A 23,397-nucleotide genomic window follows, 5' to 3' on the forward strand; every position below is an offset into this window, starting at 1 on the left:
GTTCTCCAACTAACATAATGAAAAAAGGAAGATAAATATAATCAGCAAACATTGATTTTAATCGGACGGCCCATGGCTGAAAAATTCGAACATGGTCCCTGTTGTACGGATTTCTCAAGAAAACAAAAACAATGTGCGATAAGAAGGTAATAACTTAAAAGCAATTCCTCCTCTACTGCATCATATCAACTTTTTTTTTCTTTTTCCCCATTTTGAACTCAGAATTGATCCGATAGAAGATGGACACTTAGAATGTGTTTGGTTGGGTGGCTATCCCCCTAACCAGGCCAGCCCAATGCAAGATGCACTAGTTTGGTTGCCTGGCTAAAGGACTTAGCCAGCCCAGCCCAAGCCACCCGAGGGGGCATAGCCAGGCCCAGCTAATACGGCCGATTCGGCCGTTTCCAACCAGCCAGGCCTGACTTGTGCACATCTGGTGGCCCGACTTGTGCAGCTCCTTGACGCAGGTGGCCGCTAGGGTTACCGCTTGCCCTCCCATTTGCGCCGCAACCGGGGTCCTACACTCATCCCCTCTCGTCTCGCCGTCGCCTCCCCCCGTTCGTCTTCCTCCTCCCGTTCATCTTCCTCCTCCCGTAGCAAGGTTGAAAGCTTCTTCGATCCGGTAAGATCGCTTGCCTAGCGGCTCCTTGGACTGGTTTGTGAGCGAGTTCCTCTCAAGACTTGTCACTCCCACATGGTTTCCCTTCTGCGTGTGATGCTTTCCTATGAGATGTGTTTGATTTGCTTATTCTTGCGAGATTGATTTTGTTGTAGATCTGGCAGTAATGCTTAAATTGGTACCTTGTTACCTACATATGAGCGGTGCAGCAAGGTCAATGATGATAAATTTCATGTCTGGCCGATTGTTTTATGAGTAGCGGTGCATGGTTCTTGATGCTTGTTACTGGTGTCTTGATTTGTGAATTTGTGCTCTCATGTTCTTGAGAAATATTAGATCTACTTGATGAAATGGTACAATATGACTGATTTTGTAGATCTGGCAGTAATGCTTAAATTGTTACTCTTGTTACCTACATATGAGCGGTGCAGCAAGGTCAATGATGACAAATTTCTAATTTTTCATGTCTGGCTGATTGTTTTAGTTAAACTTATCTGAGTAGCAGTGCACGGTTCTTGATGGTTGTCACTAGGAGGTGCATCTTTCTGGGTGTCGTAGCTGTGACTTGCATCCATTTCTTTTCAAATGTTGTAGCACAACTGATGAAATAGTAGTACATGATTCTGATATATGTGATGCTTTGTTCTAGAGGATGGATGGTGCTGAAAGACGCCGATGGCTGATTTTGAGGGGTGCATCACTTGTTGTTGTAGTCACAGCTTGGATGTTTGTTAGGTTCAGGCGCCGTTGTCTCACCAGACCACCCATCACATATGCCCCCATGAGTGCTAGAGAGGAACAGAGGCAGAACAATCTTAATTACATTTATCAAGCTGATGACACTAGGTGTGTTGACCTCCTTAGAATGAAAAGAGCACCCTTCTTCCAATTGTGTGACCTTCTCCGCACAAGAGAGCTGCTGAAGGACACAATGCACTGTAATGTGGAAGAGCAGGTGGCAATATTCTTGCATGTAGTTGGTCACAACCAAAGGTTTAGGGTAATCAATTTATCCTTTAGGAGGTCATTTGAAACCATTAGTAGGCACTTTCAGGAGGTCCTTTATGCTGTTGGTGAGCTTAGACAGGAGATGATCCAACTTCCCTCAACTGTTGTTCATCCCAAGATTGTGGGTAGCCATCGATGGAACCCATATTTTAAGGTTAGCATACACAAACCAGTGCATAGGTGCAGTTGATGGGAAGTAGTAACCATCTATTTTGTTTCACATTGTAGGATTGCATAGGTGCAATTGATGGGACTCATGTTCTTGCAAGAGTTCCAAGGTCAATCAGGGCTGCCTTTCTAGGAAGGAAGCACACAACCACCCAAAATGTGCTTGCTGCAGTAGACTTTGACCTAAGGTTTACATATATTTTGGCTGGTTGGGAGGGCTCCGCTCATGATGCATTAATCTTGAATGATGCTCTTGAAAGGGAAGACGGTTTAAGGGTGCCACCAAGTAACTAAAATACAATAGGATGCTCCTATTTATACCACACACAATTAGAAACACCACCTCATTGGCTATGTTTGTCATATGGTAGGTAAATTTTACTTGGTAGATGCTGGATATGTAGTGAGGCCAGGCTTCCTGCCTCCATACAGAGCCACAAGATATCACTTGAGAGAGTTTGGTGCAAGGGTGCCACAGATTCCTAAAGAGCTCTTCAACCTCAGGCATTCCTCCCTTAGGACCACAGTGGAGAGGGCTTTCGGTGCTCTCCAGAATAGGTTCAGGATCTTGGACAATAAGCCTTTCCACCCATACAAGACACAAGTCAAATTGGACCTAGCTTGTTGCATCTTGCACAATTGGATCCTTAGGTTTGGAGAATGAGAATGTGAATGATGAGGCTATCCACAATGATGTCATTGTGGATAATAGCACATGGGCCTCCCTAAGAGACAGCTGTGCTGAGCAGATGTGGAATAACAGGGGCAACCTTAGAAACTAGAATATACTGTTGTTATCAGTTGTTGCTGTAACATTTGTTAAGACTATGTATTGCTGCAATGATGCAGTTAACTTATTCTGAGACCTTTGTTGCACTGCTATGATGAGACTTATCTGTTAACTTTTTTGAGACCTTTGCTGCACTGCAATGATTACCTTCTTATTTTTTACCTAATTATCTGTTACATTTCTACAATATGTCTTACATACTTATCTGTTACTTTTCTGCTATGATGAGACTTATCTGTTAACTTATCTGTTAACTTTTTCTAAGACCTTTGCTGCACTGCAATGATTACCTACTTATTTGTTACATTTCTACAATGTGTGTTACACACTTATCTATTACATTTCTGCAATGTATCTTACACACTTATTTGTTACATTTCTGTAATGTGTCCATACTTATCATAGTCAGGGATGGATGATGGTATCTTTGAGGGTATCTTTGAGGGATTTGGGGGCAATGGTGGGCAGGGAAATGGTGGGCAGGGAAATGGTGGATAGGGAGATGGTGGGTAGGGAAATGGTGGACAGGGAGGTGATGGGTAGGGAAATGGTGGGCAGGGGCCTGCAAGACTAGTGTGGACAGAAGTAATGTCTGCATTTGTCCTAAGGAGGTTCACTGAGCTGGTTGGGGAGGGACTAAAGACCGACAAAGGTTTTAAAGAGGTACATTTGAATAGTGTGGCTAGTGATCTACGTGAGTTTACAGGGTTGGAGGTTAGCGGAACTCAGGTGTACAATCATCTTCGCAAATGGCGGGCCAAATGGGTGAAAATCAGCAAACTGAAGGAGCTTAGCGGGTCCAATTGGGATGAAGAGAACTACATGATCACACACCAGAGCACTACAAAGGGCACATCAAGGTGAGTTGTTGAACTTGCTGTCTATTGAATAGTATTTTCTGAATATACATTTGTTGAATATTAGTTTTCTGAATATACATACGGCTTAATATTGTCTGAATATTTGCTATCACTGATTTAAGCATTACTACTAAGCATTACTGTCTATTAAAGGGTCCACATGGTGCTGAATATTAGTATTTGCAGGACCACCCTAAGGATGCGGAGTACCTCAACATCCCAATCAAGAACTTTGTTCAGATGCAGATGATCTTTGGAAGTGGTGTTGCTACAGGAAGGTATGCAATGGGATCAAATGAAGCCCTTGGACAACCATTTGTTGTGCTTGAGACAATGGATGTGGAGGCAGATGCTCCAGCAACAGCGGCACCAACTGAAGGAACAAAGGATGCTGAAAGCTCTGGAGTCAAGGTTGGTGGGGGAAGAGGAAGAGGATGGTAAGCAAAGACGATGCTTCACTGATGCATGCAATGACTGATGCTATCTGGGGATTTGCAGCTGCTGTGCAAGACGCTGCTCATGCTGAAGTGTACCCTGGAACATATGAAGCATGCATGAACACTCCAGGTTTTCCAAGAGCTCTGTTGATGAAAGCTTTGAACCACATGACCGCAAACAAAGCTACTGCTATTCAGTTTGTGAAGATGTCACTAGAAGATAGAGACCTGTGGATGAGAAGCTACCTAGAAGACAATAACCTTCTGTGATCATAAGGAAAGCTACCTGGAAGATGTCTATCAATGTCATGTGGACATAATGTTTTGCAGCTTAAGTAGGAGATGAACTTCTTTGATACAACAGTAATGTCTACCAGCACTAAATGTTCTAAAGTTCATTATCTTTTGAGAATTACTCTCCTTATGCTTACACTGAATATTTGTCATATGATTAAATGCTTTAATCCTCTGCAATTTCTGGTAGCAGATTTTACATGACTTGTTATGGTTACATTTCTAGTATATTATATATGACATGCAATAATGCATTAGACACTGTCATGTTTGTTACACCATCATTGCTACAGCTTTAGCTCATTTCATTAATGCTTTAGCTTTACACTATCAATAATGCTTTAGCTTTAGCTCATTAGACACTGGTATATTACTTGTTCTTTCTGCATGTTGTCAGCTTGAGATATGACACCCTTTTCCAAGGTTCAGTTGAAGAATTGCAGCCTATGAGCTTTACATATGTTTTGTAGAGATATAGACAGAAAATTGATGCTATTTTATTCATTGCCTATCATCAGTTTCATTATTTATCTAGCTTTCTGGCTACTGCTGCTATATGCTACTACTTGTCATTGGGTGATTGCTTACCTCTGAACTTTTGTTAGTAGTAGTAGTAGCCTGTGTCTGTATAAACTTTTGTTAGTAGTAGCCTGTGTCAGTGATCACTAGAGACCCTTCCTGAAGGACAAGTCCTTGGGTGATTGGTAACGGTGTGCTTCCTAAGAAAGCAGAGGTCCAATGTGGTCCTAATTACCTGTGTCAGTGATCTTTGACACGAAGCTTATTGCCGTCAATGGAAAGACATCTGGTGGTCCGACGACAGAAAGCAACAGCGAGCTTTAACACATTGAGGAGTTTCAACTCTCAGATTGCAGCAGATTCAATAATAGTGGCTCGCTGTGGCTCCATTAGATGAAAGGGTTGCTGTTTCCTTCAGGAAAATTATGATTTAGATGTTACAAAGACAAGTCAGGTTAAGCCATACATGATCTGTGTAAGCGACTGCTCATATACTCTGAAAACATTTTTTCGCATGCGTGTTCAAATGTAATCAGTGTTGGAAATTGAAACGAGATATTTCAAGTGAGAAGTATTCAGTCGTTAAACAGTCGTTAAAAACTCAAAAGGCAGACGAATGGCTGCTGCCGTCTGAAAATCTGATGCGGCATCCTGCATGCGTGTGTTTGACACTAGTGACCGGGCTTGGCCAGTCCAACCAAACATGATGCAAAGCCCATTGTTATGCAGGCCGAACTGTTAGCCAATCAACCAAACACGAATTCATCTTCACCTGATCCAGATTAGCCATCCAACCAAACAGATGGGCTCTAGCTACACTAACACAGGCTACATTGGGCCATGCATAACTATTAGCCCGGCTGCAACTAACCCAAGCAACCAAACACACCCTTAAATTCCAGGTGCCACTTTAATTGGGCCACAAATTCTCAAACCCGATGGCCCAATGTACAGTTGATTTCAATAACTTAAGCACATATCCACTTTGGAAAAGAATAAAATGCATATGCTTGATGATGGTAAATATGCAAATGCAGTAAATAAAGGTACAGCTATGCAAGTTCCCCAATCCCCATAGGTGCTAATCTGGTATTGCACAATGCAATAGACTGTATTCATGATCCAATGACTAGCTAACTCATTGGGCCTATGCCCTATGGGCCCTGAAAAAATTGTTTTTCTAGGAACCATCACTACCAGAAACAGAAAGTTCGCTGAGTGCCTGGGGCACTCGGCGAAGGCTCAAAAACACTCGGCGAAACGTTTGCCGAGTGTAACACTCGGCAAATGGCACACGGTAAATTTTGACTCGGCAAAGTTAAGTTTGCCGAGTGTTTTCTGTCGTACACTCGGCGAAGCTTTCGCTGAGTGACAAAAAAACACTCGGCAGACATATTTTTTGAAAAAAATAAAAAAAATGGCACGCCGACACCGTCGGCCGCACCACCAGCACCGCCACCACCATCCACACCGCCGCCAGCCACCGCCACTGCCTCCCGCCGCCACGCCATGAACCCCGCCGCTGCCAGCACCGGCTCGCCGCCACCACGCCCCCGCGCCAGCCACCACCACACGCCGTTGCTTTGCTCTAGCCAGGTGCCACGGAGCCTCGATCGTGCCGTCGATGGAGCCCTGGTGGTGGTGTAGGAGGCCGCCGCCGCTCCCGGACAGTTCCGCGGCGTCCCTCGGTGGACTCCCCGGACGGCCGAGACGGAGTCCGCCGGATCTGGGGAGGGGCACAGCGGATCCGCCGATCCGGGGAGGGGCGCCGCCGGTGACAGAGGGGAGGGGTGGGGAAGCAAATCCGGGGGAGGGGCGCCGCCGATGATAGAGGGGAGGGGCGGGGAAGAAGATCCGGTGGAGGGGCGCCGCGCGGAAGCAGATCCGGGGGCCGGGCGTCGGGCGGCGGCGGGGCGGGGGGCGCCGGGCGCCGGGGGCCGGGCGCCAGGCGGCGGCGGGGCGGGGGGCGCCGGGCGCCGGGGGCCGGGTGCCGGGCGGCGGCGGGGGGCGCCGGGCGGCGAGCGGCGGTGGCGGCAGGGAGAGAGGAAGAGGTGGGGGACGGGTGGGGTAGTGGACGGGTGGGAAGGAGATCGGGTGGGTGCGGTGCCGGCCAGGGATAAGTACTCTGCGCGGTTGGGAAAAAAAGAAGTCGCCGAGTGTCCGATGTGGACACTCGGTAAAGGGTTTCTTTGCCGAGTGTCCACCCTAGGACACTCGGCAAAGTTTTTTTAAAAAAAAATAAAAAATATCCAACAGTTTCAAAAAAATACTAAATTTTCACACGAAACAATATATGTTCTCTACTGACTATGCAAAAAGTTTTGTAGTCAAACTGAACTCGACCGTCACTTCGACTCTAAATTTTATCGAATCCTTCTCAAAGTTACTATTCTTCTTCTGAGATGCTTCGGTTTGTAATCATCGTACATGATAAAATATGCAAAACTTTCTCAATTTTTTTCCACAGCCTCCACGTATTATATCATCACATCATGACAAATCTCATGATTTTCAGACTTTGCTTATTTTTTTTACAATTTAAAAATACTACCGCCACACGTTCATTGTCGTGTTTCCTGAACAAGATGTTCGCAATTTCTTTTCATTTCATGGGTCAGGTCTCAAATTGAGCCAAATAATATGAATATCATTTTTCTACTCATTTTGTTCCATAATTTGAATCACTTGCAGTTTAAATTTGACTTATACCAAAAATTTCCTTGAAATGCAATTAATTAAATAAATATAGCAAATAAATCCAAAAATATACCTAATTTTAACATGGAGTACCACATGTTGTATGTGGGAAGTAGAAAAAATTTCAAGGTGAAAAGAGGAAAAAAATATTTTTTTACCGAGTGTCAAAAAAAACACTCGGCAAACCCCCCCTCTTTGCCGAGTGTTTTTTTGACACTCGGCAAACCCCCCTCTTTGCCGAGTGTTTTTTTGACACTTTGCCGAGTGTATTTTTTGTGACACTCGGCAAAGTCCCGATTTGCCGAGTGTTTTTAGCTTGGCACTCGGCAAAGAGCCTGTTTGCCGAGTGTTCGAAAAAAAACACTCGGCAAAGAAAAAACACTCGGCAATTTTTATCTTTCCCGTAGTGCATCTAAAATAATAATGTAATACTATATCACAAGTAATTATACGAAATGAATCTAAGCTGCACCGATTCAACTAAACAAAATAATATCTTTTTGTAAGGGATTACTTTACGTGGAAGCATGAAGAAATGGAAATGGATAATATTCCCTTCTATGGGAAGCATAACCCGAAGAGTGAGACCGTTTTAAAGTTAACCCATTGGACAGAAATGCAAAGACTATTGAAGATACTAAAGAACGTGATTTGGATATGGTGTATGTGGGTCAACCACATGATACATGTAGCATTGTGATATCAAGACAAAATTGACATAGGAGAACGTCGAGATACTAAAAACATTGACATAGGAAAGAACGGTTTCCAAAAGTGACAATTTTTGCCGATGGATGCGGTTATTTTTCTATATATAACTTCAGAGACGCTTGGCAATGAACACAATCAAAAAACACTACACACACAAGGCGGTGACCCATATATAGGTGTGAAGTTGGTGTTGCACAATGCAGTAGACATTGTTCATCATCTGATAACAGAATGATCGCATTGTGCTTATGGGTCGTAATGGTCGAAAATATTGTTTTTTCTAAGAACCAACTAAAATATTGTACCTCTATGTTTCAAGAAAAAATAAAAAAGGTAGTCTAACACCGATTCAATTAAAGAAAATAATATATTTCTAGCGATGGATTGCTTTACGTGGAACGGAGAAGAAATGGAAGGCAATAGATAACGGGTGGCTAGAGATTACAATGTTTCCTTCTGCAAGCAGTCTAACCCAAATCGTGAGTCCCTTCTAAAGCGAACCCACCAAACAGAAACACGAAGTGTACTAAAGATACAAAAGAGCATGATTTGGATACAACGTACTCATATATTATTGTTTGACCATTGGATACCCATAGCATTGCGATATTGAGACAGCATTATCATAGGAGAACGTCGAGATATCAAAACATTATCATATGAAAGAAAAGGATTCCAAAACTGACAACTTTTCCATGATGGATATGTTTATCCTTCAGTATATAAACAATGCTAGAGACACTTGGCAACGACAAAAAGAAGTGCCCTCAAGGCGCTCATGAAGAGCGTTAACACGACAAGAACCATGTACTTGGTAATTTCTACCATCTACACGGCTATGGTTATTATGTCATGTTCCTTCACATTACCCATCAATGCTCGTACATTGTGCATCTTGCAACAAGCATAAAACCTACACCTCTGCATACACACATACACATTTTATTTTCCTTCACTTGGTTCTTATTATTGCATGCTCTTGTTCTGATGCAATTCCATGTACATGTGTGCAGTCTATGTAGTGACATGCCAACCCATGAGCCGTCGTCGCGGATTGTATCGGTGCTTGAGCATCTGCGTGAACTCAGGCTTCAACACTTACAGAGCCTACTGCATCAGAACGACTATTTGTGTATTACGAACGAACTCTGAATTTATTGAATCATAATAAAATATCTCCATCATTTTGTTCAATCCGATACCGTTTAACTACTGCTATAGGTAATTAACTGGTTGCAACTCAGGGGCGCCAATGGCGCCAAACACAAACACCCTCAATCGATCAGTTTACATTTTATTCACATACACGATAATCAATGGCCGCGGAGTTCATGTGTCAATAGTTGATGTTAATTAGCATGGTTGTATATGTAATTAGAATATAAAATATATTATGATCATACAATGAGTGCATGAACAATTAGTGCAAGAATAATGAATCGAGAGAATATAGTAAATTAATTCATTCTTATATTTATGTGCCATTAATCAATATCAATTTTTTTTGGGAAAGTTCAGCAGCATGAGAGAGATGTAAGACAAGATCAACCCCGTTCATTGCATTTTCATGCACAAATCTAGCATCCTACATCTACATATGAACTGAAACCTAAGGTCCGACCGTTCGATGCAGAGGAATTCCACTATTACATCATATCAACTTTTTTCAGCCCCCCCCCCCCCCCCCCCCCCCCCCACACACACACACACACTCACTCAGAATTGATTGGATAGAAGATAGGCCTTTCCAGGTGCTACTTTAATTGGGTCACAACTTCTCAAACCCGATGACCCAATGCACAATAATTTAAGTGGATATTCTCTTTGAAAAAAAAGAATAAAGCGCATATGGTTGATTATGGTAAAGATGCAAATGCAATAAAACAAGATACATCTATGCAAGTTGCAAGTTCTCCATAGGTTCCAATGTGGTGTTGCACAATGCATTAGACTCCAATGTACCAGCGAACTCGTTACGCCTATGGGCCGTTAGTGTGTGAAAAAAAATGCGTTTATGGGAACCATCTAAAATAATAATTTAATTCTATATCGCAAGGAAATATAAAAAAATCCAATCTGCACCGATTCAATTAAACAAAATATATTTTTTAAGGGATTACTATGGAAGCGTGAAGAAATGGATATGGACCAATGTTTTAAATAGCCGGCTATGCCCTTTAGCATCTTTGATTTCCACAGGCTACAAAAGCTATAGCCAGCTATATCCTCAGATAGCTGCATTTCGCGGTTTAGCAAAAATATATGTCAAAATTAAGATGTCAGTGGATTATGCACATCTAAGCATGGAACCAGGAACATTTCAGCACAAAGAATCATGTTAAGGGCATTACACAAAGTGCTATCTATGTAATAAATAAATGGTCTGATTTCATTGCCCGACATTTGAAAGCAGCAAAGGAAGCTGCAGAACAGAGGAGAGAGAGCACATAAGAGAAGAAAGTTGCTTGCTTGTTGCTCCCGCTTCTGGGACAGAAACTATTGGTCTTCGACTCTTTTGTCTTTATCAGAAATTCAGCAGCCAGGTCGCTGCTGGTATAGCCAGGCGCAGACACCACCGGCCGCAGGTCGCAGCCACATGTCGCCGCCACTGTTGCCAACATATAGGTCACCACCCACGCCGCTCTTTAATCAGGGGGAGGTCGAGGGTTGGTAGGGTCAGGGTCGAGCACAAGGGTGTGTGACCGGTTAGGTCGAACAGGGCCCCCGAATTGGAGGGGTCCACCAACTGGTTGGTTAACTATAGGCCTATGGCCCGTCAGTCGATCAGTCGATGGCACTATGAGAGCATGGCAGGCGTCAGATGGCCAGATGCCCTCTCACAGGTGCAGGTCTGCAGGACAGGATCATAGGACGCGAGGGGCCCAGGGCTGCAGGGCGCCATCGACCAGAATGGCAGGACTCCATCCATATCCATCTGTGATCTGTCGCCTATCTCGTGCGTGACCTGTCGAATAGTCGAATAGTCGAATAGAATAATAGATCCATACGGCGTCCATCCTCCGTCGCAGAGACGCAGCCTGCAGGTGCGCGATCGGCCTGCCGGCGATTGGGCGCTGGGGCCTGCACGGCTGCACCAGGACTCCATCCTTTTCGCCAAAATTGAAAGTTGTGGGAATTAAAACTTTCTAAAAATAGAAAGTTCGGGAAGGAGAGGAGGGGGATGTCATGAATCGATGGCTGGAAGAGGTTCTGGCGTGCGCGCTAATTAGTCGGCCCCATTAGGGTTATTACGAGCAGGGTGTGCAGTTTTTTTTACTCATTTTGGACTGTTGCGTGGTGATAACGGGCCAGCACGAGCTGATATAAAAATGACAAATTACGAAATAAATAGTATAGTTTAGGGGGAAATTGAAAAAAAAAACTACGCTAGAGACGCTTGGCGACCACAAACGCAAGCGCGCTCGAGAGAAAAAAAGGGAAAAGTACAACACTACCACAGCACACACACACAAGAGTGTTAACACCACAACGACCATGTACTTGGTAATAATTGCTACTACCATCATTTTGTTCAATCCGATACAGTTTAACTACTGGTACAGGTAACTGGTTACAACCAGTGGCGCCAATGGCGTCAAACACAAACACTCCTCAATTGAAGCCGTCGATGAGTCCGTCGAAGACGGCGCCGTAGTCATGGCCGCGGTATAGGTCCCTGAAGTGCCTCCTCATCGCCGTGTAGACGTGGCAGGCGGTGTGGCTCTTCGGGCCGGCAAGGCACGGTGGCTCCGGGAAGAGCAGCGGCGCGCCGAGGCGGACTGCCACGCGCCGGAGGCCGCCGCCGATCAGGTCGGCGCGGCCGGAGTGCTCCGCCATGTACTTGGCGTCGAACATCCCGCCGCCGAGGAGGTCCCTCGCCCGAGCCATGAACTCCTGCCAGGTCCCCGGCAGCGGCTGCCCGCCGGAGAGCATCTTGATCATGTAGGCAAAGTCGTAGGCGCCGCCGAACGCCGCCCACGTCAGGCCGCCGCGGAGCCGCGCCGGGGCGAGGACGGCGGCGAGCCTGGCCGCAAACGCCGAGGAGCTCACGCCGCGCAGGCGCGCCGCCGGGAAGTCGACACCCTGGGACGTCAGGAACGCCACGGACTCCGGGGCATGGCGGCCGCGGACGGGGTCGAAGTCGGAGAAGGTGAACTCCCAGGCGCGCTGGCAGGCGCGGCCGTCGGCGCCGGCTGCGACGACGGGGACGTTCCCGTCCGCGTCGCAAAGCGTGATCCCGAGCTGCACGGCGGGGAGCTCGTCGACGTTGGCCTTGACGAGGGCGTAGCGCTCGCCCGGGGTGACGTCGCACTCGCGCCGCCCGGCGGTGGGGCGATGCACCGTGCCCGGGTACTCGGTGTCGATGACGACGATGGGGTACCTCTGCAGCAGGGCGGCGATGGCGTCGAGCTCCGCTTCGAAGTTCTCGGCGGTGACGGACGTGACCGCGAGGCCCGGCGCGGCGGGGGCCGCCGCCATGGCGTGGACGTCGGCGACGAACCCGCCGTAGTACCAGTTCGGGAGGAACATGGCTGGGGATCGGCGGGGCGACGAAGGAAGCTCGCTTCTTGCCGTCGACGATGGATCGACGGGAGAGGAGGTTGCTTTCTTCGTGTTGCTTGCTGCTGGCAAGGATGCTTTCATATGGTAGGCGGTGGCTGGCTTATATAGAAGAGAGTCCGGCGAGGCCTGCGGCCATGCGGCGGCGGATTCCGGAAGCATCTATTTTTCGGTGCTAGGAACTGTTAACCGACTCCGAAGTGGACATCAGATCATCTGTTACAGATGGCTTTGTGAAGACTGAAGCGCAGAGGGATCATCGCCTAACATAAGAAATTGCACATAAAAACATAGGAATGAGTGTGTGCAGCAGCTAAAAAGGCTACAGCGGAATATTGCGGGAAATTTTCGCTTAGCGCTAAAAGCTACCTATCCTAGCGTCAAGCTTCCTGAGGCTACATCCGGCTATAGCGGAGGCTATAGTCGGCTATTTAAAATATTAGAAAATATTATAATTGTAAGTTGACGGATCACTAAACAACTTTACTTTACGTATAGTGGAAATTGAAATTTGAGGTGATAAAAAAATCAACTAAACCTTACTGGGATTAGCGGTCCTTTATCACCAATAAACGGGATTATCAAGATTTATTGATATTTTATTGCTGATGATGATCGGATGATCAGATTTATCGTCGATTATCTCAAATTACTTGGTGAAATTTTGTTAAGAATATGATGTTACGTGCCACTCGTTACTCTCTCTCTCTTTCTGTTTTGTTTTTTTGCGGGGACTCGTTATTCAAAGTTTGCTCGACGGTGAGCCCGTCTGCCAACGAGCGTACACGCTGCTCCCTCCCGGCCTCGACGCCGCGGAAGGCAACGTCGGCGGCGGAGACCAAACGATGGACACAGAGCCGCCGCCGCCCTCGCCGATAGAAGATTATTACATGGAGGCATCGCCGCCAGCCGCCGGCGAGCCCTATCCGGGGCCAACCGAGTACGTCACGCCGAGAAGCCTCTTCTCCTGCGCCGCGCTGCGCAGCCTCCGGCTCGGCGGATGCTGGCTCGACGTGCCTCCCACCACCGCCGCCCTGCCGTCCCTCGCCACGCTGCACCTGACGCGGGTCACCGGCCGGCGCGACGCCGTCCAGGATCTGGTCGACGCGTGCCCGCGCCTCGCCGACCTGAAGCTCGAGGCCTGCCGCGACCTGGAACGGATCCTCGTCCCCGACGCGCGCCTCCGCAGACTCGCGCTGCGGTGCTGCCACGAGCTCGCCGACGTCTTCGTCGGCGACTCGTCGGAGCTGCGGGCCTTCGAGTACCGCGGCGGCGTCCCGGGGCCCTCGCTGCTGAACATGCCGCAGCCAAGCGAGATCTCGCTGTGCACGCTCGACTTCTGCGGCGTGGAGCCCGCCGAGCCGCCGGAGTTCACCTTCCTCCTGCTGTACGCCCGAGTGGAGCGCCTGCATCTCACGTCCGCCCGCCTCCTCGGCCGCGGCGTCTTCGACCACGGAGTCTTATATCCCTATGGGCTCAGGTTCCTCACCTTCCCGGAGCTGCGAAACCTCGAGCTGACCGGAATGCTGCCGGAAGACGACGCCGCCGCCGCCATCGCTGCCGTGACCAGGATCCTAGAGCGGACCCCGAGGCTGGGACGCTGTCCCTGTTCTTCCTGGCAGGGTCTCACCCAGTGGAGAACGGCTACAGCAGCAGGTACTCCGACGAGGAGGAGGACATGGACATCCACGCCGCGCACCAGCTCAGGTATGACCAGCACGCGACGCTCGCCGTGCCGGACGCTGAGATCCCCTGCCTGAGGGAGATCAACTTGGTGCACTACCAGGGGGCCATGGCGCATGCGCAGAGGATGCTCGCCAAGTTCTTGCTCCGCAACGCACCGGTTGTTGGTGAGGTGTGCTGCGAGTTCGCGCGGGGGCCGCTGGCGATCCAGACAGACCTGATGGAGGAGATCAAGGGGTGGGTGATGAACAAGTCTGCCAACATGATTTTCTTCTAGCACGATCCAATTGATATGCAGAACTGTTTATCATGTTCAGTTTGCAAACTTCAATCTACATAGATACTGCTCAATTATATTATACTAGTGCTACTAATAAAATTCTAAATTTTGAATTGCATTGCTTGAATAAATTCAACAGCCATATTAACCTGAAACGGTAAGCTTCTAGATCCGTTGAAAACTTGTTAATTTTTTTAAACGAGGCTAGAGCTACCGATTAAATTTAAAAGTAGAAGTTAACCCAGACTGGACAATACAAGGAACAACTACTTTTACAACAACAACCAAGAACAGTTCAACTGGGACCTCAATCCGCGTTGTGCAACACCCCAAGCGCCACTCCACAGGTCCCAAAAGCACCGCCCACAAACACATCGCTGCACCACTAAAACGTGGGAGATATGCCGATAAGTCATCTTCACTGTAAGCACCATCATTCCTGATAATGTCCCACGCCGAACCAGCCACGGCCATGCAGTGGTGACCGCCGCAGTCCGCTGCAAGCCATGTAGCCCCCACGCCCCCACCATGGCACCATGTTGCCATCATTCTCAGGTCACGCCCACACAATCGTCGATCTCCCAATTACAACCCTGCATCAGCAGAAGTCAAAAGAAGGGCCGCCGCACCACGCCGAAAAAGTCACTGCCATGCAAGACCCATCGCCGAAGTGCTGCTGACGCACCGAACATACCAAACAACCAAAGCACTGCACTGTATCCTCGACCCTCGAAAACTAACTGAACGCATGGGAGCCTCGCCACATCCACCACCGCACACCACTCCTCGGACACATCACCTTAAAGAGAACAAGGCCCTTCTGTCGCTGGACTCCGCACCCAAGATCCGCAATGGCTTTGCCACTAGGAGTGACTTGATGCCACCAAGCCTCTCCATTAACTTCACCTTAGTCTTGATGCCACCGAATCCCGGCTATACCACATGGGCGGACCCAAAACTTCTAGAGGCAATGGCCCATCATCTTGGCAGAACCTATCATACATCAGCCAGAGAAGGGGTATTTGAAAACACAAAGACGATGCCTCCAAGGAGGAGAACAGCACACGAGGGTGTCGCCGTCATCGTAGCCGGTGTAACTAGCTAGCTAAGATTTCTCCGGTGTTTCCGCACAGACCATCTTACCACCAGCGTCGATAGCAACACCACCCCACCACCGGAGCAGATCCTCATCAGCGTCGCTACATAACCACGCAACCTTGACTCCAAACGCAGGTGGGCACCTCCATGCACACCCTAGCTACCATACGCCACACCGCCGACACACCATCTCCGCACTATCTGCTGACGAACCTCGTGCACGAACAAGGTCGTCCCTCTGCGCCTACGCCCAACCACCGCGGCTCTGTGCTGCATGGCCTGCACCTACTCTGGTCGCCTTCTAACGCATCCACTCCTGGCCACCACCGTTGCCGCCTCACCACGACCAGTTCCGTCGAGGTCTCGCTTAGAGCCGTCACTCGAGCCCACATGCAGCCTCTTCACCACCCCCTCCTTGACTCCATGGCCATCGCTTTGTTGCCTCCCTCTCCATGGCCATCGCTTTGTTGCCTCCGCACCCGCTGCCTCTACACCCAATGTCCACTTGGCTACCAATTCGCCCCGCGTCGAATCACTAGCGAGCAAAGACACCGACTCTCGCGCCATCGCCATCGATCCCCCTCCCATCCGCCGGTGACCACGCTGCCTAGGCCGGTGTAACACCCCGTCCTCCAAAGCCGCACCGTCCAGCCCTTTCGAGGGGCAGGCACGCGTACACATAGCACTCTGCTTACACTTTCGTCCTCGCTTAATGTAAAAGGGTTAACCCGAATGTGCTATGGCTGGTGGACAAAGGCTTATAAGTTGGCTCCACCCTTGCTCAACTAGCAATGTGGTATGCGCAGCTATGCTTATGGGCCACTACTGGGCCATACAAAGTTGGGCCGGATGTCACATACACCCCCCTAAGAACCCGATGTCCTCGTCAGTCCAACTCACCCACACTTGGACAAATGTCCAGAAACGTTCCCTATTAGCGCACGATCATACGTCTAGTGACGGCGCTATATGCCATGCCTGTGTCCCATCCAAAGCCCACACGCGCCATGCGCCATATGCCCGCACACTGACCCGTACGCACAACCGCGAGGGTCGGCTCTGATACCACTTCTATCACACCCGATTTTAGAGGCAAAACTAGATGCATGAATCACATGTACACCACGATCAAGTTACACACATGCAACAACTTCAGTAAATAATAAAGGCAGTTCTATAACATAAAAAGAGTATATATTTATTATATGACCGATAGTCTTTAATACGAATAACAAAAAGAGTCTTTATTCTAGTATCGGAACTTCAACGAGGACGACGACTCCACAGGCAGTTGACTGGGGGCACACGTACGCCTAGAACTCCTCGAAGTCTTGAAGAACCTCCTCAAAGTCAAGTCTGAGCAGTGGTTTTAACAAGGATGAGTACACTTATGGTTGGTACTCAGCAAGCGTGAGGATTGTGTAGCGTAAGGCCATTCAAGCATAGGCTATGGTTTAATAGCAAGTCAGCATTTTAATTGGTTAGTCAAGTTTTATTAGCAATTACTAAGTATAAGTTTATACAACCTACATTAAGCATGAATATAAATAAAGATAACAACAATTTAATTTGACTTCCGATAAATTAATCATGTGAGGGTACATGCCGCTCTTGACCGTGAGCATGATTGATCGATCAGATTTACACTCTGCCGAGGTTGCACATCTTTACCCACAAGTCATGTAAAAGTTCAAAAGAATTTACACCTAACCATGTTGTGCAGGCTAGGCACAATACCGCACTTCTGATGGGTGATTGCATAGGGATGCTACGAGACCTTTATAAAGATTCTCTAGTAAGGATAGCTTGCTAAGGTTTCATGATCAGCGCAATGCATAAACCTTTCTCAAACTGCGAAGCTACCATAGAGCAGATCAGTCAGAGGGCCGGGTTATACACCAACTATTGTCTCCCCCTCTTGCCCCTTTCAGGTAAAGCTACCATGAGCTAGAGTTTCTAATTAATTAGCTAAGACCAGAGTCATATAGTTCTTGTGGTTGTACTGTTTTCCTGGGTGGTCGCTCCATGTTCCAATTAAGCACATTGATCTTGTATTAATGAAAGGTATAGCATAAATAAAACAGGTTTAAACATTGGTTCATTAATACCACCATAACCAAGTTGAGCAACTAAGCAAGAGCTGCCCAACATTAAAGTAACCCAGGTTGATCAAGGTATAAGGATAAAATTAGGCATACTTTAAATAGGACCCATCATGTTTATAAACTTCAAGTGCATAGCATATGTGTATTGAACATGAAAGTAAAGGTTGCATAGGATTAAATTGTGATCAAGGGCACGGCTTGCCTTCCTGGACTTGCTCCTGCTGCTCAAAGTCTTCAAAGTCTTGACCTTCGAATTTCTCAAACTGCGGTCCTTCTATACGCATCACACGAACACATACAAGCAAATAAGGGAATAAAATAAGAAAATAATAGACCAAACAGTAGCAACGGAGCAAAACAAGATCATAAAACTAATCTATGCGTCAACACGAACTCATAGACACAAGAAATGCTTAAAATGGACCTAAAACATTAAAGATACGAACTAAACAAGGTGTAGGTTCTAGGGGCTAAACTTAAGGAAACCGAGGGCTAAAACATAAATATGCATATAAACCGAAAGCTTATTGCTACTCAGAAGAAGAGGTTGCTATGAAATTTTCTGAAGATGATGCTGAGTTCTAGGTGTACGCAGCCTCCAGTCAATTGCCTATGAAGTTTGGAGCCTTCGTTTCCCGAATTAAGTTGTATATCTCTGACAGACTTGTAAGTCATAATTTATATTCTTTACGTGATACTTTTGCTGTTATTCACTAATGATGTCACTATATGTATAATACTTGATCCTGACATACATATAGATAACACTTGGTTTTGTTTTGAAACCGGGTGTGACAGTCGGCCACGCGCGCGACCCCTGCCGCACCAGATCATGAGCCAAGCTCGTCGACCTCGTTACCAAGGACACGTGCAGCCATCGCGCCGCACGTTCCACATGCACAAGCTGCTCCAGAGCCGTAGATCCAGGGGGACGCCGAATTCACCCGCAACGAGGCGGATTTGCAGCCCCAGGCACCAGCCTGTGCGGCCTCTCCACAGGTCGCATCCCACCCACTAGATCTTCACCATCGGCCGGGAAGAAGAAAGGCCCGCCACCGCCTTCTTTACCCTTCATCGGGCTTCCGACGTCAAGCTTTGACGGCATCAGGTTCGGGAGCGGGTGGAGGAGGGCATGCTAGCAGCGGATTCGTACGCTGCCCGGAAGAGCGATGCGGGGGCTCCTAGCGCTGTCTGGATAGTGAGATTAAAACTTGTTAATTTTAATAGCAAAAGCTGTAGGCTACCAAATTAGATTGTGTGTGATAGAGCTTACTAGTTTTCTATGAGCATGGCTTTGTTAATAAGTAAAACCATGAAGAAGAAACGGCCTTGATTTCAGTTAGCGAGGAGTTAGTAGCTGTTCGGGGGTGTTTGTTTTCTATGGGCTAAACTTTAACCCGTCACATCGAATATTTGGATACTAATTAGAAGTATTAAATATAGACTAATTATAAAAATAATTGCATAGATGAAGGCTAATTCGCGAGACAAATCTATTAAGCCTAATTAATCCATGATTTGACAATATGGTGCTACAGTAATCATTTGCTAATGATGAATTAATTAGGCTTAATAAATTCGTCTTGCGAATTAGCTCAAGAGTTCTGCAATTAATTTTATAATTAGCTCATGCTTAATCCTCCTAATTAGCATCCGAACATTCGATGTGAAAGGGCTAAAGTTTAGATCAAGGATCAAACACGCCCCCGACAGCTAAAATATTTCGGAGCTCACCGAACAAGACGAAATTCAAAAATTTCAGGTGATCAAGTTGATTCAATTCAAGTGCATTCCTCTTCGGGCATCATCGTTATCATTCTAGTAAATTGATCCTGCAAAAAATCAACACGGGTAAACGCAATCCAACAAACAATTTCGGGGAAAGGAAACCCTGGAACAGCTTCATCTAGAAATAATGCAGAAAAATATGGAAATATAAATAAGCTCCGAAAAATAAACATTATTTTTGAGACAGCAATATGCAAGAAACCGATTCCGAAACGAAGGGATGCCCGCTATCAAATCCATAAGAGTAATCCATCCCCTGCATACGCCGCGCATCTGAGATGGATCACCCTTGCATCACGCCGCCGCCGCAAGAGTCGCTGGCGATGACCGCCGACGGCCTGTCCGACCTCCCCGACGACCTGCTGCGGCGCATCCTCTACTTCGCACCGGCGAGGGAGGGTGCGTCCACCGCCGTGCTCTCCCGGCGGTGGCCGGGGCTGTGGGCCACGTCGGGCGCCGTCAACCTCGACACCCGTTCCTACGACCGCGCGCACGCCGACGGCGACCTCTTCGACAGGCGGGAGTCCTTCCTCCACGGCGCGGCGGCGGCGCTGTCTGCGGCCCACGCGCGCGGGCCCGTCCAGCGGCTCGCCGTCAACGTGGTGACGGAGAGCCCCTGCGAGATCTACGCGTTCCTCCACTGCCACGCTGACTCGGCGGACGAGTACGACATGCTCGCCGACGTACTCTCTAATCCGGCGGCGCAGCAAGTCGAGGAGCTCCGCATCAGCGCCGCCGGCTCTGTCTGCGAGCTCTCTGGCTATCACAGCAACTTCTACGAGCTCAGCTTTGGCACCCTGCCGTAGTGGCGTAGTGCCGTCCATGGCTCTCCGGGTCCTGCACATAACCAACTGCACTGAGCTGTTGCCGCCGCCGCCGGGCGAGGTCTTCCCGCTGCTGACTGACCTGAAGCTGCTGGGGCGCACCACGTCGGTCACCGATCTCCAGGGCATTATGGACGCCGCGCCGCAGCTCGCCGGCTTGCATCTCGAGCGCACCCGACTCATCGGAGGTTTAGAATATGATGAAGAAACAGAAGATGGGGAGCAGATAATGATCGAACGCTACGGTTCCGCTGCCCAACGATCACCGCTCTCGTACAAGGTGGAGTCCATTTTGCTTCGGTTCGGACCGCCTGCTCTTCCATCAGTTTCGTGGAATCCTGGTCAATAGCGGTTAATCTTAGTTAATATAGTTTCATCAACAAATTCTTTTCTCTCCTTCATCGGCTGTCAGAACCTTATCTACAATGATTGATTCTGGTCAAAAACTAGTATCAATACACTGCTCTTGTGCTAGCCAAGTGTGACTGGCCGGAATTCTTGGAAGCCATTGTGGAACTCGACGTGCTGATGTTACGGTACTTCAAGTACCATGGGCTAGTCCACCAATTCTCACTAAAATCAAAGGATATTTACATATTTGCCACCGTTGCAAATGGCACTCCTTCATTTGCCACTTTTACGGGAGCTTCTACGTTTTTGCCGTCGGCGTGCGCAGAGTTGATGGTGAGAGTTGCCTCCGCTGGACGTACGGACGCTTTACTTATCGGGGAGCTCCTACTTCTTCTTTCTGATGATAGCAATAAACTCGATCGGGCGCTCTCAAGAACTTGGCATTGTCGAAATTCTGAACAAATTGCTAGAATGCTAAGCGGCATTCACGAATTTGGTACTTGTCGAAGCCATCGTCGGTGAAGTGCAGATATGCTTGGGTCATGTTCAGGGGATATTTACATATTTGCTACCGTTGCAAATGGCACTCCTTCATTTGCCACTTTTACAGACTCGACGCCATCCATCTCCCCTTCCCCATCCACAGAGTGCTAACACTCAACTTCTGGAAGCTTCCACGAACACAGGTCAACCAAAACTCTGCAGCAAACCCCACAGAGTGCTGCTTGGACAAATCACAAATGCAAGGTACGGCGCGCGGACACAGCTGGCGGGCCACTCACCCGGCGGAACCCGAGGAGGCGGCAGGCGGCGCCGCGCGGAGGAACTGCCGCCTCACTGGACCGGAGAGGGTTACGGAGGAAGAGGTGAGCACCGGAACTGGACAGAGCTGCCTTCCGCAGGCGAGGCGAGCGCCCTCGGGGGCGTAGGCGGCCGCGAGCGAAGAGAAAACGCCGCAGTGCTGGCGCTGGGGCACAGAAGCGACGGTGCCGCCGCCGAGGAGCGTTCCGAGCCCGCCACCCTCCCAGGCCCGCCGCCACCACCCTCCCCCTCGGCGCTCCTCCCCTGGAAGCCCTCAGCGCGTCCAGGAGCCTCCGAAGCTCCGGCAGCTGCAGCGCGATCTCGTCGTCCCGACGGCCCGCGGCGGCGGCGGCGGCGGCGGCAACGGTGGCATCGGAGGGCGACAACGACAACGACGCGGGGCTGGAGGAGCCGTCGGCGGCGTAGGACCAGGCGTCGCGGCGGTAGGCCTCGGTGAAGGGCGAGGCGGTGGAGGCGCGGATGGCGGCGCCGGGGCGGGGCCTCGCGTTCGCGGCGGCGAGGGAGGTGGAGGTGGAGACGGAGGCGGGTGCGGAAATGGAGGCCGGCCGCGGCCGGAAGAGGGGCGTGCGGACGGCGAGAAGTGGAGATGGGAAGGGGAGATGGATGGCGTCGGGTCTGTTAGCGGGTTAACGGAGGAGAAAGGCGAGGGCACATAGGTCTTTTGGCACCCCTTTTACACGCTGTCGCGGAGACGTGGCGTGCCATGTCAGCAAAAGTGGCAAATCTGTTGCTTCGTTTCGTTCGTGATGGCAAAAACGTAGAAGCTCCCGTAAAAGTGGCAAATGAAGGAGTGCCATTTGCAACGGTAGCAAATATGTAAATATCCCCCGAACATGACCCAAGCATATCTGCACTTCACCGACGATGGCTTCGACAAGTACCAAATTCGTGAATGCCGCTTAGCATTCTAGCAATTTGTTCAGAATTTCGACAATGCCAAGTTCTTGAGAGCGCCCGATCGAGTTTATTGCTATCATCAGAAAGAAGAAGCAGGAGCTCCCCGATAAGTAAAGCGTCCGTACGTCCAGCGGAGGCAACTCTCACCATCTATTTTAAATAATAATCAGACATTCCGTTGCAACATCAAAACAAAATATTTCCAACATCAAAAATATATAGTTGCAACATTGAAAATAAATAAATACATCGTTCGACTTTCGGGATAAAAAGTTCTCGCCGCAACATGAACACCATATTCCATGCAATATTCACTGTTAAACATGCAAAAATAATAGTTGCAACATCAATACTTATCTGTTGCAACATTGAAACATCTCATAAAATCAATCGTTCAACATCACAGAATGCATTCATCTGCAACACCCGAGCACGTAACATCCAAAAATCTCTGCTGCAGCACCAGTACGTACATATTGCAACATGACCACTCCTCGCCCTCTCTGGTCGGCCTTGGGCTGCTGCGGCTGGTGGTCGTCGGCCGCGTCGGCCTCGCCCTCGGCGGGCTGCGGCGGCGGCGTGACGACTGCGACACGCGCGCTCGAGGACGGAGATGGCGTCGGCGTGCCGTCCCAGGCCGCAGTGGATGGCTAGCTGTTGCGACGTGGAGGCTCATGGCGTGCTCGAGCTCGGCACCCTCCCCGCGTCGCTCGAGCGCCAGGGCGGCGCGCTCGGCGAATTCGAGCGCGCGCCTGCTTGAGGAGGAAGGGCCCCAGATCCGGGTTCCTGGGCTTGGCGCACTAGCGGCGACGAGAGGCGGCGTGGTGGGCGGGGCTGCCGCCGGGGGCGAGTTGTCGTTGGCGGCGCCGCCGGACGTCCCTAGGCT

General features: G+C 48.9%; 3 protein-coding genes and 1 pseudogene across 3 annotated transcripts; 3 read left to right on the forward strand and 1 right to left on the reverse strand.

Moving 5' to 3' along the window:
• Positions 1 to 1,255: 1,255 nt before the first annotated feature.
• Positions 1,256 to 2,459, forward strand: LOC140220305 (protein ALP1-like). The gene is made up of 3 exons (XM_072290327.1): positions 1,256 to 1,781; positions 1,856 to 2,081; positions 2,167 to 2,459. The coding sequence occupies exons 1-3, from the start codon at positions 1,272 to 1,274 to the stop codon at positions 2,457 to 2,459; spliced, it is 1,029 nt and encodes a 342-aa protein (XP_072146428.1). The 5' UTR covers positions 1,256 to 1,271.
• A 9,256-nt stretch (positions 2,460 to 11,715) lies between these two features.
• On the reverse strand, positions 11,716 to 12,633 carry LOC117834620 (probable CCR4-associated factor 1 homolog 11). The gene has a single exon (XM_034714157.1). The coding sequence runs from the start codon at positions 12,631 to 12,633 to the stop codon at positions 11,716 to 11,718; it is 918 nt and encodes a 305-aa protein (XP_034570048.1).
• Positions 12,634 to 13,508: 875 nt separating this feature from the next.
• Positions 13,509 to 14,623, forward strand: LOC117834621 (putative F-box/FBD/LRR-repeat protein At4g00315). Its single transcript, XM_034714158.1, has 2 exons — positions 13,509 to 14,265; positions 14,298 to 14,623. Exons 1-2 carry the CDS (start codon positions 13,509 to 13,511, stop codon positions 14,621 to 14,623), a joined length of 1,083 nt encoding a protein of 360 aa, XP_034570049.1.
• Positions 14,624 to 19,842: 5,219 nt separating this feature from the next.
• LOC140223681 (uncharacterized) lies at positions 19,843 to 20,915 on the forward strand (annotated as a pseudogene).
• Positions 20,916 to 23,397: the final 2,482 nt, after the last annotated feature.

This window comes from Setaria viridis, chromosome 8, assembly GCF_005286985.2.
Source record: "Setaria viridis chromosome 8, Setaria_viridis_v4.0, whole genome shotgun sequence".
NCBI classification, from domain to species: Eukaryota; Viridiplantae; Streptophyta; class Magnoliopsida; order Poales; family Poaceae; genus Setaria; species Setaria viridis.

Coding starts and splice junctions, on each gene's coding strand:
- LOC140220305 (XM_072290327.1), top strand. CDS start 1,272: ATGGATGGTGCTGAAAGACGCCGATGGCTGATTTTGAGGGGTGCATCA. Junction 1,782..1,855: donor GATGGAACCCATATTTTAAG/GTTAGCATACAC, acceptor TTCACATTGTAG/GATTGCATAGGTGCAATTGA. Junction 2,082..2,166: donor CGGTTTAAGGGTGCCACCAA/GTAACTAAAATA, acceptor GTCATATGGTAG/GTAAATTTTACTTGGTAGAT.
- LOC117834620 (XM_034714157.1), bottom strand. CDS start 12,633: ATGTTCCTCCCGAACTGGTACTACGGCGGGTTCGTCGCCGACGTCCAC.
- LOC117834621 (XM_034714158.1), top strand. CDS start 13,509: ATGGACACAGAGCCGCCGCCGCCCTCGCCGATAGAAGATTATTACATG. Junction 14,266..14,297: donor GACCCCGAGGCTGGGACGCT/GTCCCTGTTCTT, acceptor GGTCTCACCCAG/TGGAGAACGGCTACAGCAGC.